Raw genomic sequence first — 24780 nt, 5'->3', positions numbered from 1 at the left:
CCCATCGTCCTGCTCTGCCTGTCGAACACATTCGTCATGCTTTGAAGTTCACCTCCTGAGTGACTTAGCAAGGGAATGTCATCAGGGACTCGCAGATTACTTAGGTATTCTTCATTAACTCTTATTCCCAACTATTACCGATCCAGGCCTTGAAATACTTCCTGTAAACAGGCGGTGAATAGCACTGGCGAGATTGTGTTACCCTGCCTGAGAACAAATTCCTTAGGTTGGTTGGTTTATGGGGTTTAACGTCCCAAAGCGACTAAGGCGATGAGAGACGCCGTAGTGAAGGGCTCCGGAAATTTCGACCACCTGGGGTTCTTTAACGTGCACTGACATCGCACAGTACACGGGCCTCTAGAATTTCTCCTCCAAAGAAATTCCAGCCGCCGCGGCCGGGATCGAACCCGCGTCTTTCGGGTCAGCAGCCGAGCACCATAACCGCTGAGCCACCACAGCGGCAAATTCCTTAACACGTCAGCGTGGCTCCGCATTGTAATTCGATTTCGCTTACGTAAACGGCCGATTAAATCAGTCCTTTATTTCGTTCTTAACGCGAAACATTTTGCATTAAGTGTTCCATGCTGCGCCTTTATTTTCCTCCTCGCATGACCCGACGCTTAGACGCTAGATACTCTATGAAACACATCCACGTTGGAAGCAGGGCAAGAAATGCATCTTCCCTTGATTGTGGAAGCGTTATATGACATGACCTTTGGATTTGCGCCTTGTTTCAATTTTGACTCCGTATAAACACCTGACAAAGCATTAATCGTGTTAGAATTAGGCTCACATGCACTTTCATTTTAGGGATCTTTTGTTCCTAAGTGTATCCCCTTTTAACTGCGCACTTAGCATCGATTCCTGCTTTGTCTTTTACGATTCCTGTCAGTCTTTATTTTGATACAGTAGTAGTCTCTTCCATATTATGGGTGATTGCAGTAGCTTTCTTCCCCTGTTTTTTGGGCTATGGGATCGTTAATCGCTTCCGCTGCATTTTTGATTTTCCACATACTTTCATTACTTTCTCTTACATGCATGATCATTTTGCTGTTTTGTTTGAAAACAAATTAGTGAAAGCCGGTTAATTGTGAACTTACTTTAAATTGCATGGTGTCTTTGCTATCCCAGAGGTAGATGAGGTGGTCAGTTTCATTAGTTCGGCCAATGTTCAGGCCGCCTGCTATCCTGTAGTAGAAGGCCCGATTTCTGCAAACCTAGAAATAGTCGGTGACAAACGAGTAATGATGTCCTCTGTGCTTTCTACGGCACAGCGTGCAGACTCCAACAGGGCTACGAAACGTGACCAAATTATGTACGCCACCATGGCATATTTGAAACAGTGGGGCAAAACGCCACGCAAATTTGCAAATCATTGCCTTCATCTTTTGCTGTTTGCAAGCAGCTGCAGACCAATATTACACACTTTTCTCGCTATTTTCTAGGCATCGCTCTTTGTAAATATGAAAATGCCAGCAAAAGCGGAACATGGTCAAATCTGTCATTTTGACCCGACAACTGGGCCACAACGAAAGTGCATTAAGAAAACGACACGCACTGCAGAAATAAATACATTACAGAGCCTTGCTATGTGCTCAATCTAAACTGCCACCGTGGCAAACTACAAAATATTTTTCACCCTAATTGCATCACATTAACTCAATATTCCTAACAATTGGATTCTGACTTAAAAAGTTAGGTGGCGCAGAGTTAAACAACGTCGCTTTCTGTCCCACTTTCTTCTAATGGTCCAGCGATTAACCATAACAGTCGGACACAATGCCGAAAGGATTCCTCGGGGGAGCCAGCGGTTCTTTAAAGGGACCCTGAAATGATTTCGATGGCCGCATCCCAGCGCAACATATGTGCACAGGCTGTCTTGGGGGTACTCGAGTCGAATTTAAAAGCTCTGCGCGGAGCCCATAATTTGCAAACAATTTGAAGCACTAAGTCGCAAGCGATCAAGGCGACACGTCAGTGGGCTGTCTGGATGAGCCTAATTATTGGGCACGCCCAGGGAGCGTGGGTGCGATGAGACGTGGAGGGCTGCACTCGCGGCCCGTTTTTTTTCTTTAAGCGTCGGCGTGTACGAATTGAGAGGGGCGAAGAGGAGCATCATTTTTAATCGCTGATATCTTCGGTGAACGATGTAAAACAAGGAGAGAAACTGGGCCCCAAGAAGAGCCAAAAAAAAAAAGAAAGATTCACAGCCGGATAGCAAGCAAGAAAATCGCAAGGGAGTCAACACGAGTTTCAAAACTTGGCATTCCACCACATGTAAGAAGCACTATCGGCAGATGAGGTGTGAGGACCCCTCCCTTCACAAAATCACCGGCACCACGCCCTGCTTTCCGTGTCTCTAAAGCGGCTACTGCAAATGCATAGCTTCTCTCGCATTAACGTCCACCACGACGCCTCACGGCAGTGACAAGGACCGACCGAGCTTAAACGAACAGTTGATTCTGTTTATGAGATTTAGAGGAAGAAAAAAATATTATATAACGGGCTTTAATGGTAGAAGCTCGGTTGGGAAGGTATTGCAGAACACGCAAGCACAGGACCGGGCACTAACAGTTACCGCTTTCGTATCTAGCTGCTGTTCTGCTGAGCCATCGTGGTGATTTAGGAGTTCGTCAAGATGCCTGGGCAGTAGTGCTTGCTTCAATCGAGACCCGACGACAGTCTCGCGTCCACGTCGTCGGTGATCGGGAGAGGCCGTTACGGGCTCGACGATGTTGGTAACGAGAGCAGAGCGCTCAAGGACGTTGTAGGGTCCTGGTACCTGCCAAGCACGGAGCAACATACTTTACAAACCCGGGCCTCTAGAATTTCGCCTCAATCGAAATTCAGCTGCCGCGGCCGGGATCGAACCCGCGTCTTTCGGGCCAGCAGCCGAACCCCAGGCGGTCGAAATTTTCAGACCCCTTCACTAGGGCGTCCCACATAGCCTGAGTCGCATTGGGACGTTAACCCCCCCCCCCCCCCCCCCCCAAACTCAAATAAAAAATCAAATCAACAAACCCGGGTTTACGCTTCTTAATAACAGCACCATACTAACGCCACTGCCATGTGTGTGGATTTCAGTTCGAACATTGGCACCAAATTGGCATATTATGGACGGGGAGGCAAGGAGACGGCGCAATTTGCTGAACGCATCGTCACAGCGAGGACTCCAGCCGCAGTGGCTGCTGTTGTTGTGAAAAAGGGTAGTCAGAGGGGGGACGACTGAAATGAAATTGCGGATAAAACGTCGCAAATAGGAGCATAGCATGGTGAAACTAAGTTCCTGCATCGTGGAGGGTTTCGGGAACTCAGCGACAGCACGAAGGTTTGCTGGCTGGGACAGGTAGCATACAGTCCTTAGACATAATATACAACCGCGAATTGGCGGCAAGCGAAGCAAGACTTCTTCTGAGTTGAGCCCAGCTGCTGCCAGACATCTCAACGCATGTCGCAAGCGGGCGAGGTGCGTCTCAAAGTCAGGAGAGAAAGCAAATATTGTCCACGTAGCGCAAGTAGGTTTTCATGTGAGGCGGCACAATATGGTGCCCATCATGTGCGCAAAAGAGGCAGGGGCATTCATGGTCCGAGGTTCATGCCATTGACTTCGTAGAGCTCGACAGGCGTTCCAAAACCTGTCAGAGGGGTCAGCGTCAGCCAAAGCGACTTCCCAGTACCCGTTCGTACGCCTAAAGATAGCATTCAGCTCATTGCAAACCGTCGAGTCTCTGCGAGTGATTTATCTGAGACGACAGTCGTGAACGCAAAACCAGAAAGAACCGTCCTTCTCAGGGACAAATACCATAGTGGAGGGCTACGCACAGTGCGATGGTTGAATGACGCCACGCTGCATGTGGTAAGCCTGTTCGTCAGAGACCTGACGCTGGGCTGCCGTGACCCGTTAGGGTCTTTCGCGCAACGGCGGACGGGTGCCGGTGTTGATACTATGAATAAACGCCAATGCGCGGCCCAAATAGTTTTGTCAAAAGTCTTGAGGAACTAATCTAGTCTAGAAGAGGCAGAAGCTGGATCTTTTCCGGCTGTGTACGATTAGCGTCGATTTAGCGGGCGAAGACGTCCAGGGGACAGCATCAGTAGGAGTGCAAGGAGTACGTGAAGGCAAAGAAAGGTGCCAGAAGTTGCCCTAGAGTGTTGCAGAGGACGACGGAGGGGAAAGGCTGGATGTAACCCTGCCATTTGCCGGGAAGAAGATATAAGGGCCGCGAGAAGGGATCCGCGACCGGAAGGGAGCCGCAGCCAGCTGCTGCAGTAAGCATTGCTAAGGGGTAGACAGTGGCATGAAGACAGTAGCATGGTATGGTGGTAATGACGATCGTGTTGCGCAGCTTTAAGATGTAATCCCGCAACCACCAAGCTAAAACAGGCTTTATTCGTTGAAAGTCTTTGGGAAGGCCAGGTAGAACAGGGTCGGGGCTTTCAAGAGTTCGTGGTGTGGTCTCGGGCTGTGCGTCGGCTTTGGCGTTGCCGAACGCCTTTATCTTTACAATTCTGATTATCTGAGTCACGTACACGACACCGGCGGTTATGTTAACATGGCAACTTTTCAGCGTACCAGAGATACTTTACGAGATTTAGTCCGGTAAAGAAGCATCTAGCCTAGATTTTGCAGCACTATTACACGCTGTCCTAAATGTGATTTAAAAGCATAAGATTGGCATTCACCCGAGCTGCATTGTCATTGCTCACTGCAAGACTCTGCTAGAAGTGTTTAATCTTATAATGACTTCCCCGGTGCTTGCACTGACCCAGGCATCTTCAGATTAGCCCCTTCTTCATTTTTATTTTAATTATCGGACGTTGTTTTTGTGCTCTTAGTTGCCTTTGAGAGCTGCTTATCTATATACACAAGACTTTGATGAATCTGTTTTACTCGAGCATTATAGGAGCCTTAGCATCTATGTGATCACTTCCCGCTTTGAAAGAAACAAGAGCAATGACTGTAAAAATTTCAAAGTGTGGCCAACAATGACAGCTAGAAGCAATTGCACACTAAGCACAAAGAATGAAATCACACGGCTCTAGATGGCTTATTGCCAACCGCAAGCCGATAAGCAAGGCAGTGCTCTTATCAGTGACCCGAATATGCTCACGGGATCTCAGGGAAGTGGCGAAATTTGCCTTCTCCCACGATCCGCGCCTGCGAGGAAGACTTTATCCACATCCGCAATAGCTACCTGTTGGAGCCATTGTCGTAGTGCAGGTTTCGTATCTAAAATTACTTCCTCGATTTATTTGCATTCAGCACTTCCGAACGAATACCTGCCCATAGCTGCCCCCAATTGATCATACAGATCGATGCCCTACCGGCCCCATTGAGAGTCGCCTGTGTAAAGTCGATATTCACTCACCCAGACGTCCAAATGGGTGATGCTGGAGTGGAGGCAATAGGTGTAGACCATCCTGTCAAAGAATAGCCCGGTCTGGTTGATCCTGTAGAAGAGCGTGCCTATCTCGAACGAGAGTCCCATCTGGGCGTGCGGCGTCTTGTACACGGTGTCCCTTGATACCAGGACCGCATGTTTTTTCTGCACACGCGAAGTTTGTACGGACGTAGGCACATGTAGTGCTAAGCAATCATATCCCGCGTACAAGGTGCAATTATAGGTATATCACACGTGAACGTATGGTGATGGGCCGTCGTGGCATTGGTAATGGTGGAATTAATAATCGGGGGCAGCGTGCCTCAGACCCTACTCATAAAGAAACGAAAGTTATGAAACTATATAAAAAAGCCGGCAATATGAGACCATGCTTTTGAAAAAGTAATCCAGCGCTGCATTTTAAGAGGAGGACACAAAGAACTTGGCAGGACGTGCGCTGTAGCCCAACTATACTGTACTCTAAAACAATATGTATGGTTTATTGGGCTTTTTTAACGTCCCAAAGCGACTCAGGCAATGAGGGACGCAGTAGTGAAGGGCTCCGAAATTTTGACCACCTGGGGTTCTTTAACGTGCACTGACATGGTTCTGTACACGTTTTCGCCTCCATCGAAATTCGGCCGCCGCGGCCGGGATCGCTTTCATTGTGCGCCACACTCCTTTCTTACTTACACCCTCTTTATTTAATGGTATTACGTTCTTCTGCTGTTTGTTAAAGACCTGTGTAGAAAACTGAAAATGCAAATCAGAACCAATCGGTCTATTTTAACCAGAAGCAATGCCGGTACGTAAAGCCAGATATGCATGTTTTTAAACTCGAAGCTAAGAAAATAAATTCACCAGAAAGATGACGCATTTGCAGAGTAGAGTAAACACGTAGAAACAATGAAGCATAGTTCACTAGAATGTGTCAATATCTATCTAGATGTTGATATGGGCACAGTCACACTGCCTGAGGTCCTGAGATTTAGAGATAACAAAGCCAATGTGAATGAATTTGCGATAGACGTTGGCAAAAGGCAATTGAAAGATTGGTGGCTTAAAAGCACGGCGGTGACGTAAGGTTATAAATACAGTATAGAAAACCGGATAACCGTAAAGAGCACGAAACTACTAAAGATAGAAAAATAAAGAAAAATGACAAATTGGCAGATAACGCTGTGAAATTCGACAGATAGGTTCCAGAAATATGAATAAAGAGACACACTGAACGTGGTGGAGCATGTTGCCACCCCGTTTCAAAGGCAGTGCTCTTAACTTCCATCCATCCATCCAGGCTCTTATAGAAGTTCCCGCCCAAGTCGCTCCTCGACGCTTAATCTGTTTTCGCGGAAGCTGGTATAGGTGGCCCGTCGACTGAATCGCGCTTACAAGAAGCGTGGTGAGAGAGGGAAGCATAATGAAAGGTACAGTCTTTGTCAAAAGTAACCAGGCTGCATGATTTGCTTCTAGCTCGTACAGTGGAACGCTTACAGCTTCCCTGAAGCTGAAATGGTCGTTAAAGGTAAGGAATGGGGGTCTTCTTACCTTCCAACATCTTTTCATCTTTAGGAAAGCCACAAAGGCTCCACCATACAAGCTAGAAGCAAACCATGCAGCCTGGTTACTTTTGACAAAGACGGTACGTAAACGAACAAAAGGCAAGGAGAGAAGAGAGGACAGGAAAGCATCGAGGGTAAGACAATCGTGGTCATGGAATGGAAGGATGGAAACAACTTTATTACACCAAAAAAAAAAATCTTCCAGGGTGGTCCCCTACTGGTCCAGGAGTCCACGGGCTTGCGCTTCACGTAAAGCCCGATCCACCAGCCACTTCTGGCCGGCGGGCTGAGCGGTCCGTAAAACAGCCTCCCAGGAAGAATGAGTGGGATTGGGGATGGGGGGTACTGCCTTTGGGGAAGGACATTCCCAAAGGTAGTGGAAAAGTGTGGATTTGGGCACGCCACAGGTGGTACAATCAGGAGGAAAGGTGGGGTGAAAGCATGAGAGACGGTGGGGGGAAATAAAACAGCCTGTCTGTAATTGTCGCCATGTGGCGCTGGATGAGGGCGACAAGGTACTGTGGGGTGGTGGCAGTGTCATGCGGCTGAGTTTGTAGAATGTTGTAATTTGATGATATGTATACAGGACCGATGTAGCCTCTTTCGCAGGGTTGGGTGCCTGATCATCCGGGGTCCGGGAGGAGAGTTCTCGGGCCAGCGCATGAACGCGTTCATTACCGGGGATCGAGGCATGCCCAGGGACCCACGACAGAGTAACCGTTCGGTCGAGAGAGGTGACTGTGGCAAGAATACGATGTGTTGCCGGCGTCGCCACGCCTTTTAGGTAGTGGCGGTACGCGGCCTGGGGATCTGTGCAAATTTCGGTTACGTTTTTGTCAATGGTGGAGTGGGCCAGAGCAAGTGCGATGGCGGCTCCTTCCGCTTCTGCAGGCGAATTAGTACGGATAGTGGCGGCGGCCCCCACTGTGCCGTCTTCATAGGCTGCGACTGCCGTGAAATATCCTGGTTTCAAGTCAATAAAGAAAGACGTTTCGGGAGCGCTACGGCTCCCTTGTTCACTATGAAGCAATCGGCGCACGGATCCGTCCTTTTGTAGCACTCAGTAGCGTCTTGTAGGAACACCGAAAGAAGAATGCCAGCGAATCAGCCTGCCGAAGAAATCGAGAGCACAGAAAAACCAAAAGAAAAACGAGCTGCTGTCCCATACGTAGCGGGAATTAGCGAAGCGCTTGCACGTATTTTCCGCAAGCATGGTGTCAACATCGCGCACGTCCCCGCTGGCAAGGTACGAACAGAACTGGTGAATGTGAAGGACAGGCTCCCTCGTGAAAGGTTTCCAGGCGTAGTGTATGAAATTGACTGCGCCGATTGCTCATCAATATATATTGGTGAGACAAAGGACTTTAGGAGACACCTGAGAGAGCACCAGAACGACGTCCGAAACCAGAAAGTAACATCTAACGCCATCGCCGAGCATGTGCAAGAATCCGGCCACGAGATTAACTGGGATCAAGTAAAGATATTGACAACAGAAAAGAACACATCAGCACGGCAGAACCTTGAGTCGCTTATCATACAGACATCGTCTAACACACTAAACAGGAATGACGGGACTCTACATCCTATCTATGCTAAATCATTAAAGACGCTACTGAGTGCTACAAAAGGACGGATCCGTGCGCCGATTGCTTCATAGTGAACAAGGGAGCCGTAGCGCTCCCGAAACGTCTTTCTTTATTGACTTTGGCCAGTGACCAGCAATCCTCATCACCATGATTCCTGACCAGACGGTATGCCGTCAAACCCTCGACTACATCCTGGTTTCAAATTTTCTGCCGCGTCGACATAAAGGATATCGGAGCGGTTGCTGTATGTTTTCGTGTAATAGCTCGCTCGTGCCTGCCGCCTACCCTGATGGAGACGCGCTCATATTGCGCGGTAGGGGCATCGTGATCCTGAGTGCGCAGAGAGATCATGTAAGGTGTAGGACTTGTTGGGGTGGGAATGGGTGGATTGAGACGTAGCTGTCGCAGTAGGCGTTGTCCTGTTTCTGTGCGACTCAGGCGGACTAATTGGTTGGTGCGTTGAGCCTCTATCAATTCGGTCGCTGTATTGTGGGTACCAGTGGCCAGGAGACGTTTCGTGCTAACCGTCCGTGGAAGACGTAGGGCGGAGGTGACAGCCGTGCGTATTAGGATGTCTGCCTGTTGTGTTTGCCGGTGAGTGAGTATGTGGTATGGGAGGTGGTATATAATGCGGCTAATGATTAGTGCATTTGTCATATTGAGGGTCTCCCGTTCAGACAGCCCATGATTGCGTGCTGCCACCCGCCTGATAAGTGCAGCGACCTGTTTGGTCTGTTTTTGCAAGAGCTGAAGGGTGGTGGTTGCATCGAGTGTGTTGCTAATGAGAAGGCCGAGAATCTTCACCTGAGGCACAATGGGCACTGGATTGCCGTACATGTGTAGTTCGATCACTGGGGACGAGCTTCAGTTGCGGGAGTTCCGATTTATTTGGAGAGCAACGGAGGCCTGTGTTTGCTAAATGAGTGGTGGTGATGTCTATGGCAGATTGCAGGATATCCTGGGCTGTTCCAAGGGATCCTCCCGTTGTCCAGAGGGTTATATCATCCGCGTATATGGCTGTGTGCAGCCCTGGGATAGCAGCAGGGGCCTTTGCCAGTGGCGCTAGCGCAATGTTAAAAAGTAAAGGTGATAGAACCGCCCCTTGTGGGGTTCCCCGGATAGGCAGGGGGAAAGGCTGGGAGGCAATATCCCCAATGTGGAGTTCTGCCGTGCGTCCCTGAAGGAAGGCCCGAATATATTGCCATATGCGGGTGCCGCATCCCGTGGTGGCTAATGTCGTGAGGATATGGTCATGGCTTATTGTGTCGAAAGCCTTAGGAATATCCAGGGCCAGTATGGCTCGCGTACTGGCTGCACGGCGCCTGGTGAAAAAGAGGGACTCTTTAAGGGCAAGAAGTACGTCTTGCGCCGAGATGTTTGGGCGGAAGCCGAATTGAACGTTGGATAGAAAGCCTGTTGTTTCTAGAAACGGTTGCAGGCGATTGGGAATGACATGCTCGAAGAGCTTGCCGACACAGCTTGTTAAGGAGATGGGGCGCAAATTTTGAAGAGTGAGGGGTTTGCCCGGTTTGGGTATAAATCGCATGCTGGCATGGGTCCAGGCTGATGGGAGCGTCCCAGCTTGCCAGTGGTTATTAAAGAGCTCCGTGAGTTCCTGGAGGGAGACTTCGTCCAGTAGTGCCTTGTACGTTATGCCATCCGGCCCCGGCGATGTAGAGCGGCGAATACTGAAGAGTGCTCGGCGGACTTCGTTTAAGGTGATGTCGGCATCAAGTTCTGGGTTAGGTGGAGGCTATTGGGTGGATCTGCCGACTGAAGAGATGTGGGTATATAAGTGTCCCGTAGTTGGCCAATTACGTCGGTGCCCTAAAATATGGTTTCAGCGGAGGACAAAATTAAGAGAGATGCGCTCGAGATCATCTCTCTTACCAAGTCTTACCAAGTCCGGGTACCTCTTCGACGTCGTTTTCGCTGGTTCAATGTGAAACACCTTGGTGTTGTAGGCGGAGGGCGGCGCTGCGACACAATCGTCGTCATTCTCCTGCAACCCCGTGGAGCTGACGGCTATCACAATGTCGGCCATCACGGTTCTGCGAAGGAACGTAGAGGTACCTACCTGTTCGTGACGATTTCACTCCTGCCTTAGCCCCCGTTACATGTGAACCTATGAGAAACAATTTGCCAAGAAATCGAGACAGAGTTAACTTCTTTCGCCACCACGCAGGGCAGGCAACTAACATATTTATTTTGCTGCAAAATAAAACTAGGGGGGGGGGGGGGGGGGGGGGAGCCAAGGTTTGATCTCAGTATTTATAGACCCGCGCAGTTCGCGTAAAACATAAAAGCCTATTTAGCGATGAACACGATATACCTCAGTGAATTAGGTTATTATCTTAATTATCTACCTCTTATCCTACTTGCAGCCTTAGGCAAAGCGTGAATCCAGCTTTGGATTCTTCAAAAAGCACGCTTTTGTCACCCACAGGACTTCCCAATCTTGGCAGCTTCTAAACATTCCTGGTGTTTGAATTCAGAACACTTGTTGAACATCTGTTAAACAATGCACACAGGAGCCGCCGCCGCCTTTTGCGCGTGCGGTAGATCGCTTAGAACGTAAAGTCTGTGGAAGCATTAAGTCCGCAATCTTCGCCATTATCTGATGTCAGCCATCAGTGACTGAAACCACGGAAAGCGTGCATTCTTAAAGACGCCGGCTACTGCCCCCACTCACCACTGAAGGTGGAGCCGAGCCGGCTCCGAAACTATGGGTGTCAAATCATACACACAAGGACCTTTTCGCGCACGCGTCGTATTTGCACACGAATGCGAGTAGGAGCATCTGTGCACCGGTTCTTTTCGATCGCCGTTATCGTACGATACCTGCAACATTTTTATTAATTCTCTGCCTAATATTTTCTTACTTTTTATGGCCTGCTGTATGTTAGAAAGAGCGATGCATATCCGTTAACGATTACCTCGCTTCGGTGTCACACTTGTAAGCATTCCAGTGCGGCTTATGCTCCGCCTTCTCGCAGCAGAGCTGCCGCCTTCGGTTGATGCTCAAGCGTGTGTACTTCTGTCCCGTAGTGCATTTTGCCCTTACTTGTCGTGTACGCATGCGGTCGAATTTCTTCAGCCCATGAAGTGTCTTTTCAACAACACAGTCGAGCACATAAGGCACTCCCGATCCTTGCATTTGGAGAGAGGTGACCATGGGTGACTTCTTCCCTAATACTGATTCTGAACTTTAGCTGTGCAGCAACTGCGGAACTTCCAGGCTCAGGGGAAAACAGCGTGTCCAGAATACCATAAAATTAGGGTCTTTGACTTGCTGCACCTTTTTTTTTTTTTTTGGTTTGGTTTATTGGGGTTTAACGTCCCGAAGCAACTCAGGCTATGAGGGACGCCGTAGTGAAGGGCTCTGGAAATTTATTCACCTGGGGTTCTTTAACGTGCTTTTTTAAAATAAACTACGATACAATGTGTAGCGTCTCTTCGACTGCCTGATAGGCGCGTACTTTGAATTCACTGATTTTCAAGGCGCTATTTCGTTACCCACTATTGTCTCCTACCAACTCCAGTGACTGTGCATGCGATATCTTCATTGCCTCGGGCAGTCTGTTAATTATAGAGTATCATCCGCACATTTATGCACTTACCGGAGTGATATATAGTGACGTTCAATGCAAGCAAGCAAATGTGCATACTTACTCGACTGCTAATTTGAACTGCGCCTTGTATACGTCAAATGCATTGCTAACGTGGTAGTCGTAGATGCCCATCGCTAATACTGTTTTCCTGTTGTGGTCGTTTCCCTGCAAGTTTTTAAATTTCTGCAAAAAAAAAGCAATTTACAAAAAATTGGGTCAGCTCGAACAAACTGATCAGTACAACCACAGGCAGACCAAAATTTAAGTCTAGAGTGAAATGTCTTAATACGGAAACAAAAGCGTTATAGCGAAATATAAGGCAGCATATCACACGCCAGAAACTACAAAAAGATAAAAAATATCCGTCTTTTCTTCCCTGTACCCACCCTTTATGCATGTTTTGTTCTTTTAGTAACCAGCCTAGCGTGGATATTTGCCACATAAGCATTAACTCTGTCGAAGTGCTGACAGCACATTGACCTCACGGTACACTGGTAGGAGACATCCCATTTAATTTAGTGTAAATGACTGAGAAATTATCGACAGACACACCACAAGTAAAATTCGGACTCCACATAACCACCAACACCGTTTTGATTCTATTCTTTGCATTTTGAGTGGAAATCCTCGGTACAGCGAACGTTACTCTGGTTATATCTGAAGCGGGCTGCTTCCCCGCCCAAAATGACAAAATCTCTTTACAAAAATCAACTGACCCTTTTTATCTGCACTTTTTAAACTTAGATTATTTTTGCTTTGAGCCAGGTCTGCTAAGGTACTGCTCCCCTATTTAAGAGTTTCAAGAACCCTATCTTAGGGTCGGTCCCCGAACACGCCCACCCATCTCCACTTTTATCCTTCAGTACACAAGAAACCTTTGAGCCCGCTTGCCACAACTTTGGAAAAAGCAACGCTTCTTTCTGGGACTCACTTGAAGCACGCCTTTTGCTTTCACCATAAGAGTCGTCAGCCTCACGACTGGTGTCATTAGCGTCAGAAGCCCGTAACTCTTCATGTTGAATGCGGCCAAGCTGTTCAACTGGTTCTTCACACCCTGATTGTCGAATTGGCTGGGCGTCGCGTACCTGGAACGGATTAAGGGACAAGCAATCCGCGGGGCAGCTGAAGTACTGTCGTAGGCAAAAGTAGTGTTCAGGATGAGAACTTCACATTAACTGCGTAGCAGCGCCAGGATTTTGGCATTATCGCTAAGCATAAGCGGGAAGAAAACGAGAGAAATTACACGCCTTAAGATACGAACTGTCATCCTTTGGCTGCTTCAAAGGGAGGTGTGATCATGACGTCATGGTACGTCGCTGTTAACTGGAAGCTCGTGCTGTTAAGCACCACCTTTTCTCACGACATGCATCGGTAGGGTAGTCAAAAAGGACACGTCAAGTATTTCACGGTACGGTATCATAATTGTCATGGATACGCCGCGGACTGAGCTAGAAAACAGACCATGGAGACGGCAGCATTTATATTTCGTTGGGGTGATAAGCAAGATGTCAATCCTTTACAATAGGTAAGCGAGCGGGAGAAACCGCAAACAATATTGGACGCATTTATCGGTCGTTAGTGGCAGATTCGCAAATTTAGTACGGAGTATTTCCTTACCGATTCGTTCATAGTCCAGCTGCTGAGCTTTACAGAGCGTTACAAACATTAACTCACATGCCTACAGTGCCGATTCTTAAATGGCTGCACTTGTAAAATGAATAAGAACCGCCCGCTAATGCGATAGACACAAAAAGGAAACCGAGATATCGCAGTTCAGAGGCATTGAAGCAGAGCAGATTGCAAAAACGGAAGTAATAGAAGGTATGCTTGTGTGAGTGCTTGCAGTAGTAATCTTATCAGCCTAGTAAGTAATGAGCCCATTTTTGATAATTCCCGCCAATACCCAATATACCGCCGCCCTCCACCACTGACGCCATAGTCGGCACGGGCCATAAAGAAGTGGACAGAGACAGCGGATCTCACTGGATGTCGAATGAGATGCCGCCTTTGGTCTTCCTCCGCGACTTGATCTCCTTCTGGAACACTTCCCAGCTGGTGTCGGTCTCGGCGGCGTTCAGCTGATTGGCGACTACGACGACGTCGGTGTAGAACAGGTAGGTGCAGAGGCCGTCCGGGGGCATCATGTACCCCACCACGGCCGAGGCCCCCACAGTGCAGACCAGCTCTTTGACCGAGACTGTCCGCGTGCAGGAGAAAGAGACACCTGATTAAAGGACTGTACTCTGCTATTGGTGATGCAAAAACTGCCTATCACAAGGCACACCGCTGAGAACAGCGTTTAAACAAAATAAAATATTTGAGCGCCCGGAACTCTCTATTCTCATCACCATCATGATCAGCCAGCTTGCGTCCTCTGACTTAAAGCAGCCTTTCATGTGACTTCTATTTAACCCTATCCTGCGCCCGCCTCAGCCACCGTATCCCAGTGAATTTTCTATACCGTCGGCTCATTTGTTTTCCTGCCACGCACTGCTGGGCATCGTTACGCAAATATTTGGTGGCATATGCGGGGTCTGACAAATAATTGGCAGCTCGGGCGTTATCAGCAGTGGCCGGCGCCAAAAGTAAGCCGCGATAGATCGTAGAGTTTTCAGCTCACACAGAAACAGGAACGCCTCTTCTGTAACTCTAAAATTTTATGGACAGCAAAAGCTCTTTCCACCCATGGATGGACAGCATAAAAAAAAGAAAAATTCACGCCGTTTTCTGTCGTCACCCGCTAAAATACGCGGAGCCACACTGCCTAGCATGTAATTATTGCACAGGCGCAAAATGTGCAGCACACGGTTAACGCGCAAAATGGTAACACAAGAGGCGACGCACTCTGAAATAATTTTTTTTTTTTTTCGTGCGGTAGCACTGGAACTCCGCCTTCGTCTAATTGAAGCCCGCTGCATGCTGATTCAGTTTTCGAAGAACTAGACTGCGGAGGGCTTTTGAATGCACAATAAGGGAGGACTCGAGACGCTCCGAGTCGGTTTAGACACAGCGGAACTCAGCGTCGGTTGCATCAACCCACGCACACCCTATAACGCGCGTTATATGCTCACTAAGGAAGTAAACTTTACAGGATCCGGCTTCACAGAAATATGTTTCTGTGGAGCCGTGATCTCCAGTCATTTAGAATTTGTTGTAAGAGTTCGAGCATCATGTGTAAAAGTGCTTTTGGCTTTATCGCTGACCTCGGTTTCCTAACTGCGCAGACTTTTTGCCGAGGTTTCCAGGATCGAAGCCGACCGCGGCGTACGCGTTTCGATGGAGGCGGAACTCAAAAGCCGCCCGTGTGCTGTGCGATGTGAGTGCAAGTTAAAGATCCACAGGATGAATGCGCGGCCATCAACTACGGCAGCTGTTTCTTCTTTTACTCCCAGCTTCCTCCCTTTAATCACGGCGCCGGTTTGGTGTCCACCGAGAAATGTCATAGCGCCACTTTCTTTCCTCCAAAATCACTGATACTTTGCTCATTATTACACGTACAACACTAACGCTGAGTAATGGCAAATTTTCTTCTAATCCATCCAGCCAGGATCAACTGGTGAAGATTGACTGGCGGGCAGCAACCGCCCTTGTTATCCCAGACTTGTGAGAACCACGAACTGTACTCTCCCTCCTCTAAATAGGAAACACTCTTCTGCTCGGTTGCAGCTCTCCAGAATTTGCAATTTTGCAGCCCAGCCAATATTTAAGAAATGGCGTCGAAGGCCAAGACACCAGAAAATGTAAGGCTGTTGATGAATTAGATGTATAACCCGAAAGCAAAAATTTCCCCTGAAAAGACTTTCCAGGTCAAGTAATAGCCTAGAGGGTGGGTAAGAAACTTAAGCGCGTCTATGGTGTCTGTCTTTTCTTGCGTGCTATACCCTTTCGAAATTTTCAGCATGTTAAGGCAAAAGGCAAATACCGTATCTCTTTAGAAGGAAACTTGAAAAAAAAGCCTGTGGCCTCTAAAAAATAAAATCCCTAACCGACCGAAAAAGAGGAAAATGTCAGATAGAGCTTTCAAAGCCCGATGAAGATAAATGAATAGAGAGCCCCAGACGGAGCAGATGGCTTGTCGATGTTTCGAATGGCCGTGAGTTAAGCGCGCAGGAGTAATTTTGACGAGCAACCGCCTAAAACTGTCATGTCGCCGGAAAAATTAAGAACTGCTGCATCAGCGACATTTAATTATGCGCTCATTACTCGACCGCTACTTCCTCAACCTAAAAGGACTTTAATATATACAAAGTTTTCCCATTTCATCTGCAGGAGGTTTAACGAAGAGTGATATTCGTCTCCTCGTGTAGTTGTCAGGCCGCATATGTGGACAATATGCAGGCACGCGATAGCAGCAACTGTGGTCAGGCAAGCTTTACCATGTCTATTGAGCGGCATGCGTGAGGTAAGAATACTGGTAGACAAAAATAGAAAATGAAACTGCGTTATCACCATCACACTATGCTGTCAGCAAAAACAAAATTCAGCTGACGCCAAGAGCACCGTTAAGAGTGAGTGGTTTAACTCAGCCTCATGGTTGTTAATATCTCTACCAGCTGTGCTGTGCGAAAATGATAGTTATTGGAGGCACGTGATGGTAAAACGAAATGCATCGTTAACCTCACGTAGTTTCTTCACGGCAAGGCTGGTACCACATTATTAGCCTTGCACCAAAAGAGGGGGCATAAAGAAAGCCATAATCACTCATTACTTTTTTTGTTTGTAGCTTCATTCTTTTGAATTATTTTCGGTCTATAGTATTTAAATATAGTTCAGTAGCGTGGCTTTTTAGGCTTATTGGTACATAGTTCCAATACACTGTAGCGCAGCAAAGGACGAGGACACATGAGACCAGAGACGAGCGCTCGTGGTGTTCGTCTCTCGTCTCTTTTATCCTCGTCTCTTGCTGCGCTGCAGTGTATTGTATTTGAAGTTCGAAATGTGAGCTGATTCTTTCCTGTTCACATTGTACACATCGAAAGCACTGAATGTGCTTTAAAGTCGCCTGACTGTATCAGCGAGTATCAGTGAGTATGTGTTCACTACATTGCTCCTTTCTCCCCATTTACCAATAAAGTCCACACAGCATCAAACTAGGCGTACAATTCGCAACTCAGAGAACCGAGAACGAATGCGCCATCTCCGATTGGAAATAAAATATTGAATTGAATATAGCATTCCAGCACTAGCAGAGACTTACAGGTTTCAGGTGTCGTCGTAGTTGCTTTGGTGGTCGTGGTTTTCTTAGTGGTCCTCTTTGTTTTAGCAGTAGTGCGTTTAGTGGTCGTCGTTGTTTTAGCAGTAGCTCTTTTAGTACTCGTAGTATTCGTTTTCGGCGTAGGTTGTCCGGCCGAAGTCGTCGATAGTGTGAACGAATCGGGCATCGCAGTTGTTGAGGCTGTGACCGAATCTGAAAGCATAAAAGACATCGTTGTAGCACTTCAAGAAATTAAAAGCGGCGTGCACAGCGAGGAGGCTAAAATTATGGCACTTTCGTAAACCCTGCCCAAAGTTCAGCCGTCTGTCTGGCCGGAAGCTCCTCGATTTATTCGTTGCCTCTGATGGTAGCAAAGCCTATTACAAGTTGTCGGAAGCGCTAACTGAGAACGAATGAGTCCGCTATGCTTTCCTTATATGTTTCCTTACGCACTTTGTTCTATTTCTTTTATATCATTACATCCTTATGCATTTTAAGTCGCACTGACATGTATAGTTACCCCCCTACATCATACAATGTCACCATTAAAACGTATTTTAGGAGCGAACATTGCAATACAGGCAAATTGTCCTTGTGCAACTAGTGCTGATGTACATGTATTAGCTTCAGAGGACGCCCATTTCACAAATATAGGCCTAAGCTGATAAGCGTGGAGCACCGATGTATTCACAAACGCAGATGATCGCCTGGATCATCTAAATGCCTCTATCTGAATGCCTTTAAAGCAAGCGCAACAATAAGGTAGCTCCTCCGATAAGGATTAACTCGCTGCATTTCACGCGGTAGGACATTCGAGGCGTAGCAGGGGTTACATTGCAAGTTAGTTTGTTGAAAAGTGGCAGACCCATTCTGCGGTGCAAAGCGCAATCTATCCAGAGGCGCTAGGTTTGGGGGTTGTGAGCTTGGTGAAATCTTCACAGCACTTCTTTAAAAGAACAGATACAGTAGGGGTCGAAAATGCCTGAACCGTGCACTCCGTAAACGAAACCGGTAGCTCTATTACTGGCGCCGTGCTGTACACCACGTTTCTGGTGGCGAAAGTTAAAATCTTTATCTTCCACTTTCCCAAGGGTGCCCTCCAACAAAAAAAAAATTGCTTATGGTTTACCTTTAGTTAAACCTGGTGTGTAAGTGCAACTTTCATTCCTCTAAGCCAAACTATGAGTCTCGTTATTGCATCAACCTCCAGCAGCACTCTTAGCGTTGCTGGGGGAGTGAAGCTTTCCCTTACACACCACCTTTAACCGAAGATAAACCGTCAGCAAATTTTTGTTTGACCTTGACTTCACTTTGATCATGACCTTGCACCATGAGCCTGACCTGAACTATGACCTTATGTGGCACCTTTGAGTAGCACTATAGCAGCACACCATGTCTCTACGGCGGTTTGACCTCTAAACTGCTTCAAGGTGAAAACCGCAAGCGCCGCGAAGAAAAGCCCGAGGTCCTGTAGGGAAGCTTTTGCTTCAATAAAGCTGCCGGCTTCGTTTACGGAGTACAGCGTTCAGATACTTTTGTCGCCGAGTGTGCATTATGTGTCAGTTGACCGTTTATTAAATCCTTACAAAGGTTGTAACAGGTCAGTAAAATTTCGGTTTTATTGGATTATTTCATTAACAGCTGCAAACATCTCCACTACCCTCCGCTGTGTCCCAGTAGTTAAAACATTGGGCGAACCAGCAGGAGGTGCCGGGACGAATCCTTGTTGCGGCTGCCGCGTTTCGATTGAGGCAAAAGGCGAAGGGGATCGCGTGCCGTGCGATGTCGATCACCGCACGTTAGATAATCCCATGATGTCGAGGATATTTCAAAGCCCTAAAATACTGCGTTCCTGATAAACCCTGGGCTCCTTCGGAACCCTATGCCCCACATTTTACTACTTAACTCCCCACTGACAAGACAAAACAAAAAGTACTTGATATTAAGCCAGATGAATCGTAATGATTGGCGCTAGAAAAATTGTTCGCTGCCCCCAAACCAAAAGAAAAGTTTTTATTAGTTTTTGAAGCAAAATGTTTAACAATTGTCATGGAACAGTTGAAGCATGATGCTCTGATGCATTAGGACTGCCACAAATTTGCAGCCAAAAAACCTATTTTCTATTAACCACGGACTACGTTCATGGCTTCGAAGTCCTTTTCAAAAAATGGCTGAGGCTTAACTGGTTAAGCCTGGAGAATGCGAAGCATCATCGTGTCGCGTAATTTGGAGGCGCACAACCACAGCGACGGCGCGAGGTGGGCCCCCGTTTCTCCACTGTCGTGACGTCATCAAGTCACGTGGTGTGACGTCATGTATCACGTGATTTGGAGGCGCAAAACCACAGCGACGTAGCGAAGTGGGCCCCCGTTTCTCCACTGCCGTGACGTCATCGTGTCACGTGGTGTGGCGTCATGTATCACGTGATTTGGAGGTGCACAACCACAGCGACGGCGCGAGGTGGGCCCCCGTTTCTCCACTGTCGTGACGTCATCGTGTCACGTGGTGTGACGTCATGTATCACGTGATTTGGAGGCGCATAACCACGGTGAAGGGCTGAAGTGGTAGCTAAAGTAGTATGTTTCCCATAAAACTGTTATTGCTAACAGCGGTAAAATGCTTCTTGCAGGCGTAAATTTGCGAGTATGCCAGCATAAAATGGGGGGATCACTTACAGTCAAGTGAGTGTCAGTGTAGCTTCATCCCGAGGTTTGCTGTGTTGCAATGCCTTAAACAAAGAACTGCTCTTGCCTTTTGGCTCGACAGTACTGAGAGAAGCTCTTTAGGCGAGCAGTGCATATCTAAGTTACTGCAAGAGTTGCTCATGCGTTTTTTCGTGGATGTTGAGACAACATTAAGGAAACGATTACCTTTGTATCTATGCGTGATTTTTTAGAAAATTCATGAACTTAAATGCATGACATTTTTTGCTCATGACCGAAAGGAAAAGCGTTAATTTATGGCTTGCGCGCTACCTCCGGAGGCAGCGGGTCTTATCAGTACCAGGACCATACTTTGTTACATAAATGAGCATAATACGGTTACGTTTCGGTGTGTTCTGAGAGAGGAATGGTCAGTATATCAACTCCGAAATATAAGGAACATCACCATAACAACAAAAGCTTCTTATCATCGGTTTTCCAGGAACTTAAAACATGCATTGACTTGGCTAAGTAAACTATGAACCACAACTCAACATATAGTTCAGCACAAACGCGGTGGCCAGTTTACTGCAATAAGGCAGTGATTACTAATTGGCATCCACCCACGTAGATAAAGAAGAATTTGTCCTGCTCCGGGGTTCGAACCCGGGGCCACCACTTCACCTGAGCATTCGCTCTACCAAATGAGCAAACCAGGACAGCTAGCAGATGGTAGAGGGAAAGCGAATTGTCCAACATTGTTCGCACTTCGGGTTATTGATCAATTCGCTCTTGCCTTACCATCTGCTATTTTGACTAGTTACGTGCACTGGAATGGTCGCGTTACCTGCAAGGTTCTCGAAACCGCATGCATTTTTGCGTGATGTAGTCAGCATTTGTTCTGCCACAGCGCCGTGTCTAAGCGCATTTTTGATATTGTAAAAACTGATATGGATATTATTTACGGGGCGGCTACACGCCTCTCAATAATTAAGGAGCCTGACTGTAACAGTTCAAAAGTTAACTATTCAGTATTAGTTAACGAGCCTGCTAGTTAGTACATCTTAGCTGTATTCTAATGTACTATACCGCTGACAATGCTAGAGGCTGAAAGAAGTTTTCTAACTCATAAAGCCTGTTTTTAAGCGCTGTTTAAAGTCTTAAGTGAAACACGCTGTATACTCCGAGCCAAACAACGCTGGTTATCCCGAAAAGTGCGTTTCCTACAGCTGCCCCTGGAGAAAACCCCAAGTGTGGAAGTTGCAAGCTACATGAAAGGTAGTCTTACGCTCTGCAAATGCTCAGCCAGACGCCATGCAAAATGGAATGCAAACGTATCGTCAACCCTGACCTGATGTCGTTTTCCTGGATGGCGGCGATGGTGGGCTTCCTTTTACGTAGGTGGAATCCGCTTCTTCGGTGTCGCCAGTTTCGGTAGAATCACCAGCAGGACCTAAGTGATTACAAGCAGCGCAGGTGTTACGAAACCTAAGTTCATTGCCAGCGCGCATAAGCATCGTGAGGGAAAGCGAGGCTGACGGGTGCGCTTCTTTGTAATGCGTGGTAAAATGTGTAACTAGCAGAAAAAATATTAGCTTTGGTTCAACCCGGCTGACCTCAGTAAGACGAGCGAAAGCTCTGCTAACATAAGCACACGAAGGTAAGCACACTCCACACGCTTTTATATAGCGAAAGGCGCGTCACGCGACTTCCGGCTGTTGCGAGAGTGCCGACGGCTCCGCACACGCAGCTGTGGCGAGGCGCAGCGAGTCACGTGATTCGATAGCTGCGAGGCGAGCGAGCGCAGTCGGCTCAACGCGCGAAGCTGTTGCGAGTCATGTGGCATGACGCCAGAGCGAAGCCTCCGCTCCTCCCGGTTTGAAGGTCAAATTTCGGAGCCGCAAGACCTTCAGCGTTGTACGGGAAAAGTAGAGCTATCGCTCTAAGCGACCTACCTACTAGAGACAACAGTAGCGGACACGGGCTGGGACTAACAACTAAAAAAATTAAGTTTTATTAATGACAAATCGCCCAGTAACAGCCACCCAGACGTCAAACCAGGAAAAGTGATCTATGAGTGATAGTCAAGAAAATCAATATCCTCTAATGTGAGCGCTACAGAAACTGAACTTAAGCAAGAGTCGCCATGTTTCGCTGTCTGAAAGGCCTCAAAGCTTGCGCGTCCCTTACGTGCATTTTGGTAGCCCAGAATGGGAGCATCCGCGAAACGCAGGGTACATTTGTCGGTAATCAGCTACACTGCAAGGCCAGATTTCCGTCTTTTCCGGTACTAATATTTGCCTGGTGTCCGGTCATTCTTTCGTTCACACATTCTTCTATCTGAACTGTGAGAAACTTTCCTCATGTGAGCGGTGTATTTTAAGTGACTTGTCATTTCCATTACTTGTTACTATGTTTTTTGTGCACCATTTGTTTTTTGCCGTAAGTAAATACTTAAAGCATGAAAAATCTTCCAGTTCCAGATTGAAATGCATGGCGATTCTTGTCGAAGTTCAGCAAGTATAGCACTCATGTTAAATGAAACTGATCTTTGAATAATTCCACATAGGTTACCTGCCTTGCTTTGGCGCATGCGAGGCAGTTACTCGGCAGTCTGTTCTCAATTAAAATTTCAGTGCTTAGTCCAACCCGTGTGCTATATGCTGTAGCCTGTTGTGCGCGCGTCGTATTTTGGCTGGTGCTAAACCTTTTAGAACATGCTGTAAAGTATCAAAACAGAAGCCCCCCTCCCCCCCCCCCGCCCCCTCTCCCGGTTGCTTAAAATTCCTCTATACAGCATGGGAATATATCTTCATTCTTTCATGTTCCCATCGCATCCATTCTAACACTCAAGCCCTATTTTTCTTTCTCTGACGCATCAGTGAAACGAACGTAGGCCACGTGGTGCTTGGGATGAAAACGACAATTGGGTTGGGCTTGATTTGAGGAAAGGAAATGGTGCAGTCACTGGCTCGCTTCTCTATGGACACCTCAACCGCGCCGTGACGGAAGGGATGAGAGAGGATTGCAAGAAGAAAGGGCTAAAGTTCGGCCATAGTTCGGCCATAGTGGAGCGATCCCAGTTAATTCCCAACACCTGTGGATATTTAATGTCCACTGACATCGCACAGTACAGGGCAGAAAAATTTCCGGCACCCTCCACTATGGTGCCTTTCATAGTTTTAGTGCCCATGGGATTTTAACCCCACAAACCAAACCATAAAGAAAACCAATACTTGCTTAAAGCTCGAACCCTTGTCAAAGCATTTGAAAAAAGTGGGACTCATTAGTCGCATACATCAATACTGAGAGGGACACAAATTTTAGCAACTGATTTAAAAAGCAAATTAGGCTGTGAAGCCGGTTGCCCACAGCAGTAAATAGAGGTAGGAAAAAGTGCTACTGAAAATCGCTAGCGTTCGTCCCGCTGCCCGCAATGAGAAGTGCCACGTGTTCGAATTTCGGTGTTGCCTACACCCTGACAGTCAGTGAATGCCGTACCACAAAGCCCTCTCAAGGTAGCCGGGGGGAGGATTGTACGACATATACTGCGGAGCCAGCTACAGCGTCACACACGGTCCACTCACCCGTAGCTGCCAGGTAGCCAGCGCCACCGAGCATTCCGAGCAGCAGGCATAGGGCCAGGAGGATTAGGAGGGGCGATCTCTGGCTCGATCTGCGGGTAGGAGGATTATCGCGTTAGAACACGTCGTCTTTCAACTCCGTTTTTTGAAGCTCGACTGCTCGTTTTTGTCGTGGTGCATTTCTCATGTGACCTTTCCTTAAGCACTCGAAAGCCAAAATGACAAGGCTTAAACCCGTTGCTTTGAGTGCAACTGCAACTCCACTGCGGACAACTCGTGAGAACAAGCGCACTTAAATTATCTGTAATACCTATGTGTACTTGCATATATTCCACTTTCCGCGCGTCCCAAACGGTAGATACGAAACGTTTGAGGATCGTTGAAATTTATGCTTGAAGACCGGAATGCACGCGGGCACCATCTCATATACACAGTAGCAGAAATGACGCTGGAAAAGTGGGGAAAGCTCCCGGAAACCGTTGCAAAATGACTAAGAAAAACAAAATATTCTTGCACATTATCGATTTCTTAACGTGACCAATTGGACTTGATGGTTTTCATTCATTTCACACTCTGCACTGTGCTCACAAACGAAAAACGAGAAATGAAACGACATTGACGAAGCCCAGATTATGATCTAAATTTATAAAGCAACATAGATTTATAATGAATGGATTGGCAACATTCCATCAGATCCATAACAAAAGTTTTCTTGTCGTACGCCACGCTTATGTGGGGTCTGTACGAGTGGTCACGATAAATTCGATTTCTGTTTTTTACAGGAGTGCATTTAACAGCTGTATCTTCACCAGCGTTTGTCCGCCAAAAATTGTCCATTCGTCTGGTGCCCATTCACCTACACAACAAGGAAACAAGTATCTCCAACTGCGCCACTCCAACTGTGTCGACGGAAGGAAATTGACACAAACAGACCCCCCCCCCCCCCCCCCCCGAGAAAAAAAAAACAGGGATTGAAAATATAGGTGTGTTGCACCAACCGTGTTCGCTCAAACAAAAGTATTTTTGGGAGGCGTTTTTTTTCTGTCAACTCCCTTCAGCCTGCATGTGGCAGGGCTAGTGCCGCAGTTAAGAGAATCGCTTTCTCCTGGACGAACGCCGGACGGGTGGCCCCGGACCCCGGACAAGGAAGTTATCCACGGACATACTTACTCGCCTTCTTTGCCTTCTTCCAAGGCTGAGGAAAAAGAAATTAATAAAAT

General features: G+C 47.4%; 1 protein-coding gene across 1 annotated transcript in view; it reads right to left on the bottom strand.

Moving 5' to 3' along the window:
* Window positions 1–24780, bottom strand: part of LOC149331575 (uncharacterized) — a 41397-nt gene that overhangs the window by 1450 nt on the left and 15167 nt on the right. Inside the window, exons 4-13 of the mRNA XM_089557374.1 lie at window positions 24731–24755; window positions 23564–23652; window positions 21328–21429; window positions 17338–17547; window positions 14124–14337; window positions 13072–13225; window positions 12202–12323; window positions 10430–10580; window positions 5370–5546; window positions 1101–1217 (exon numbers count right to left, since the gene is read on the bottom strand). Of these exons, the coding sequence (XP_089413500.1) occupies window positions 1101–1217; window positions 5370–5546; window positions 10430–10580; window positions 12202–12323; window positions 13072–13225; window positions 14124–14337; window positions 17338–17547; window positions 21328–21429; window positions 23564–23652; window positions 24731–24755 (1361 nt within the window). The remainder of the gene's footprint in view (window positions 1–1100; window positions 1218–5369; window positions 5547–10429; window positions 10581–12201; window positions 12324–13071; window positions 13226–14123; window positions 14338–17337; window positions 17548–21327; window positions 21430–23563; window positions 23653–24730; window positions 24756–24780) is intronic.

This window comes from Amblyomma mixtum, chromosome 8 (assembly GCF_055824585.1).
Source record: "Amblyomma mixtum isolate Tamu chromosome 8, ASM5582458v1, whole genome shotgun sequence".
Lineage (NCBI taxonomy): Eukaryota > Metazoa > Arthropoda > Arachnida > Ixodida > Ixodidae > Amblyomma > Amblyomma mixtum.
Note: the sequence above shows the minus strand (reverse complement) of the source record. Positions and strands in the feature narration are given on the sequence as shown.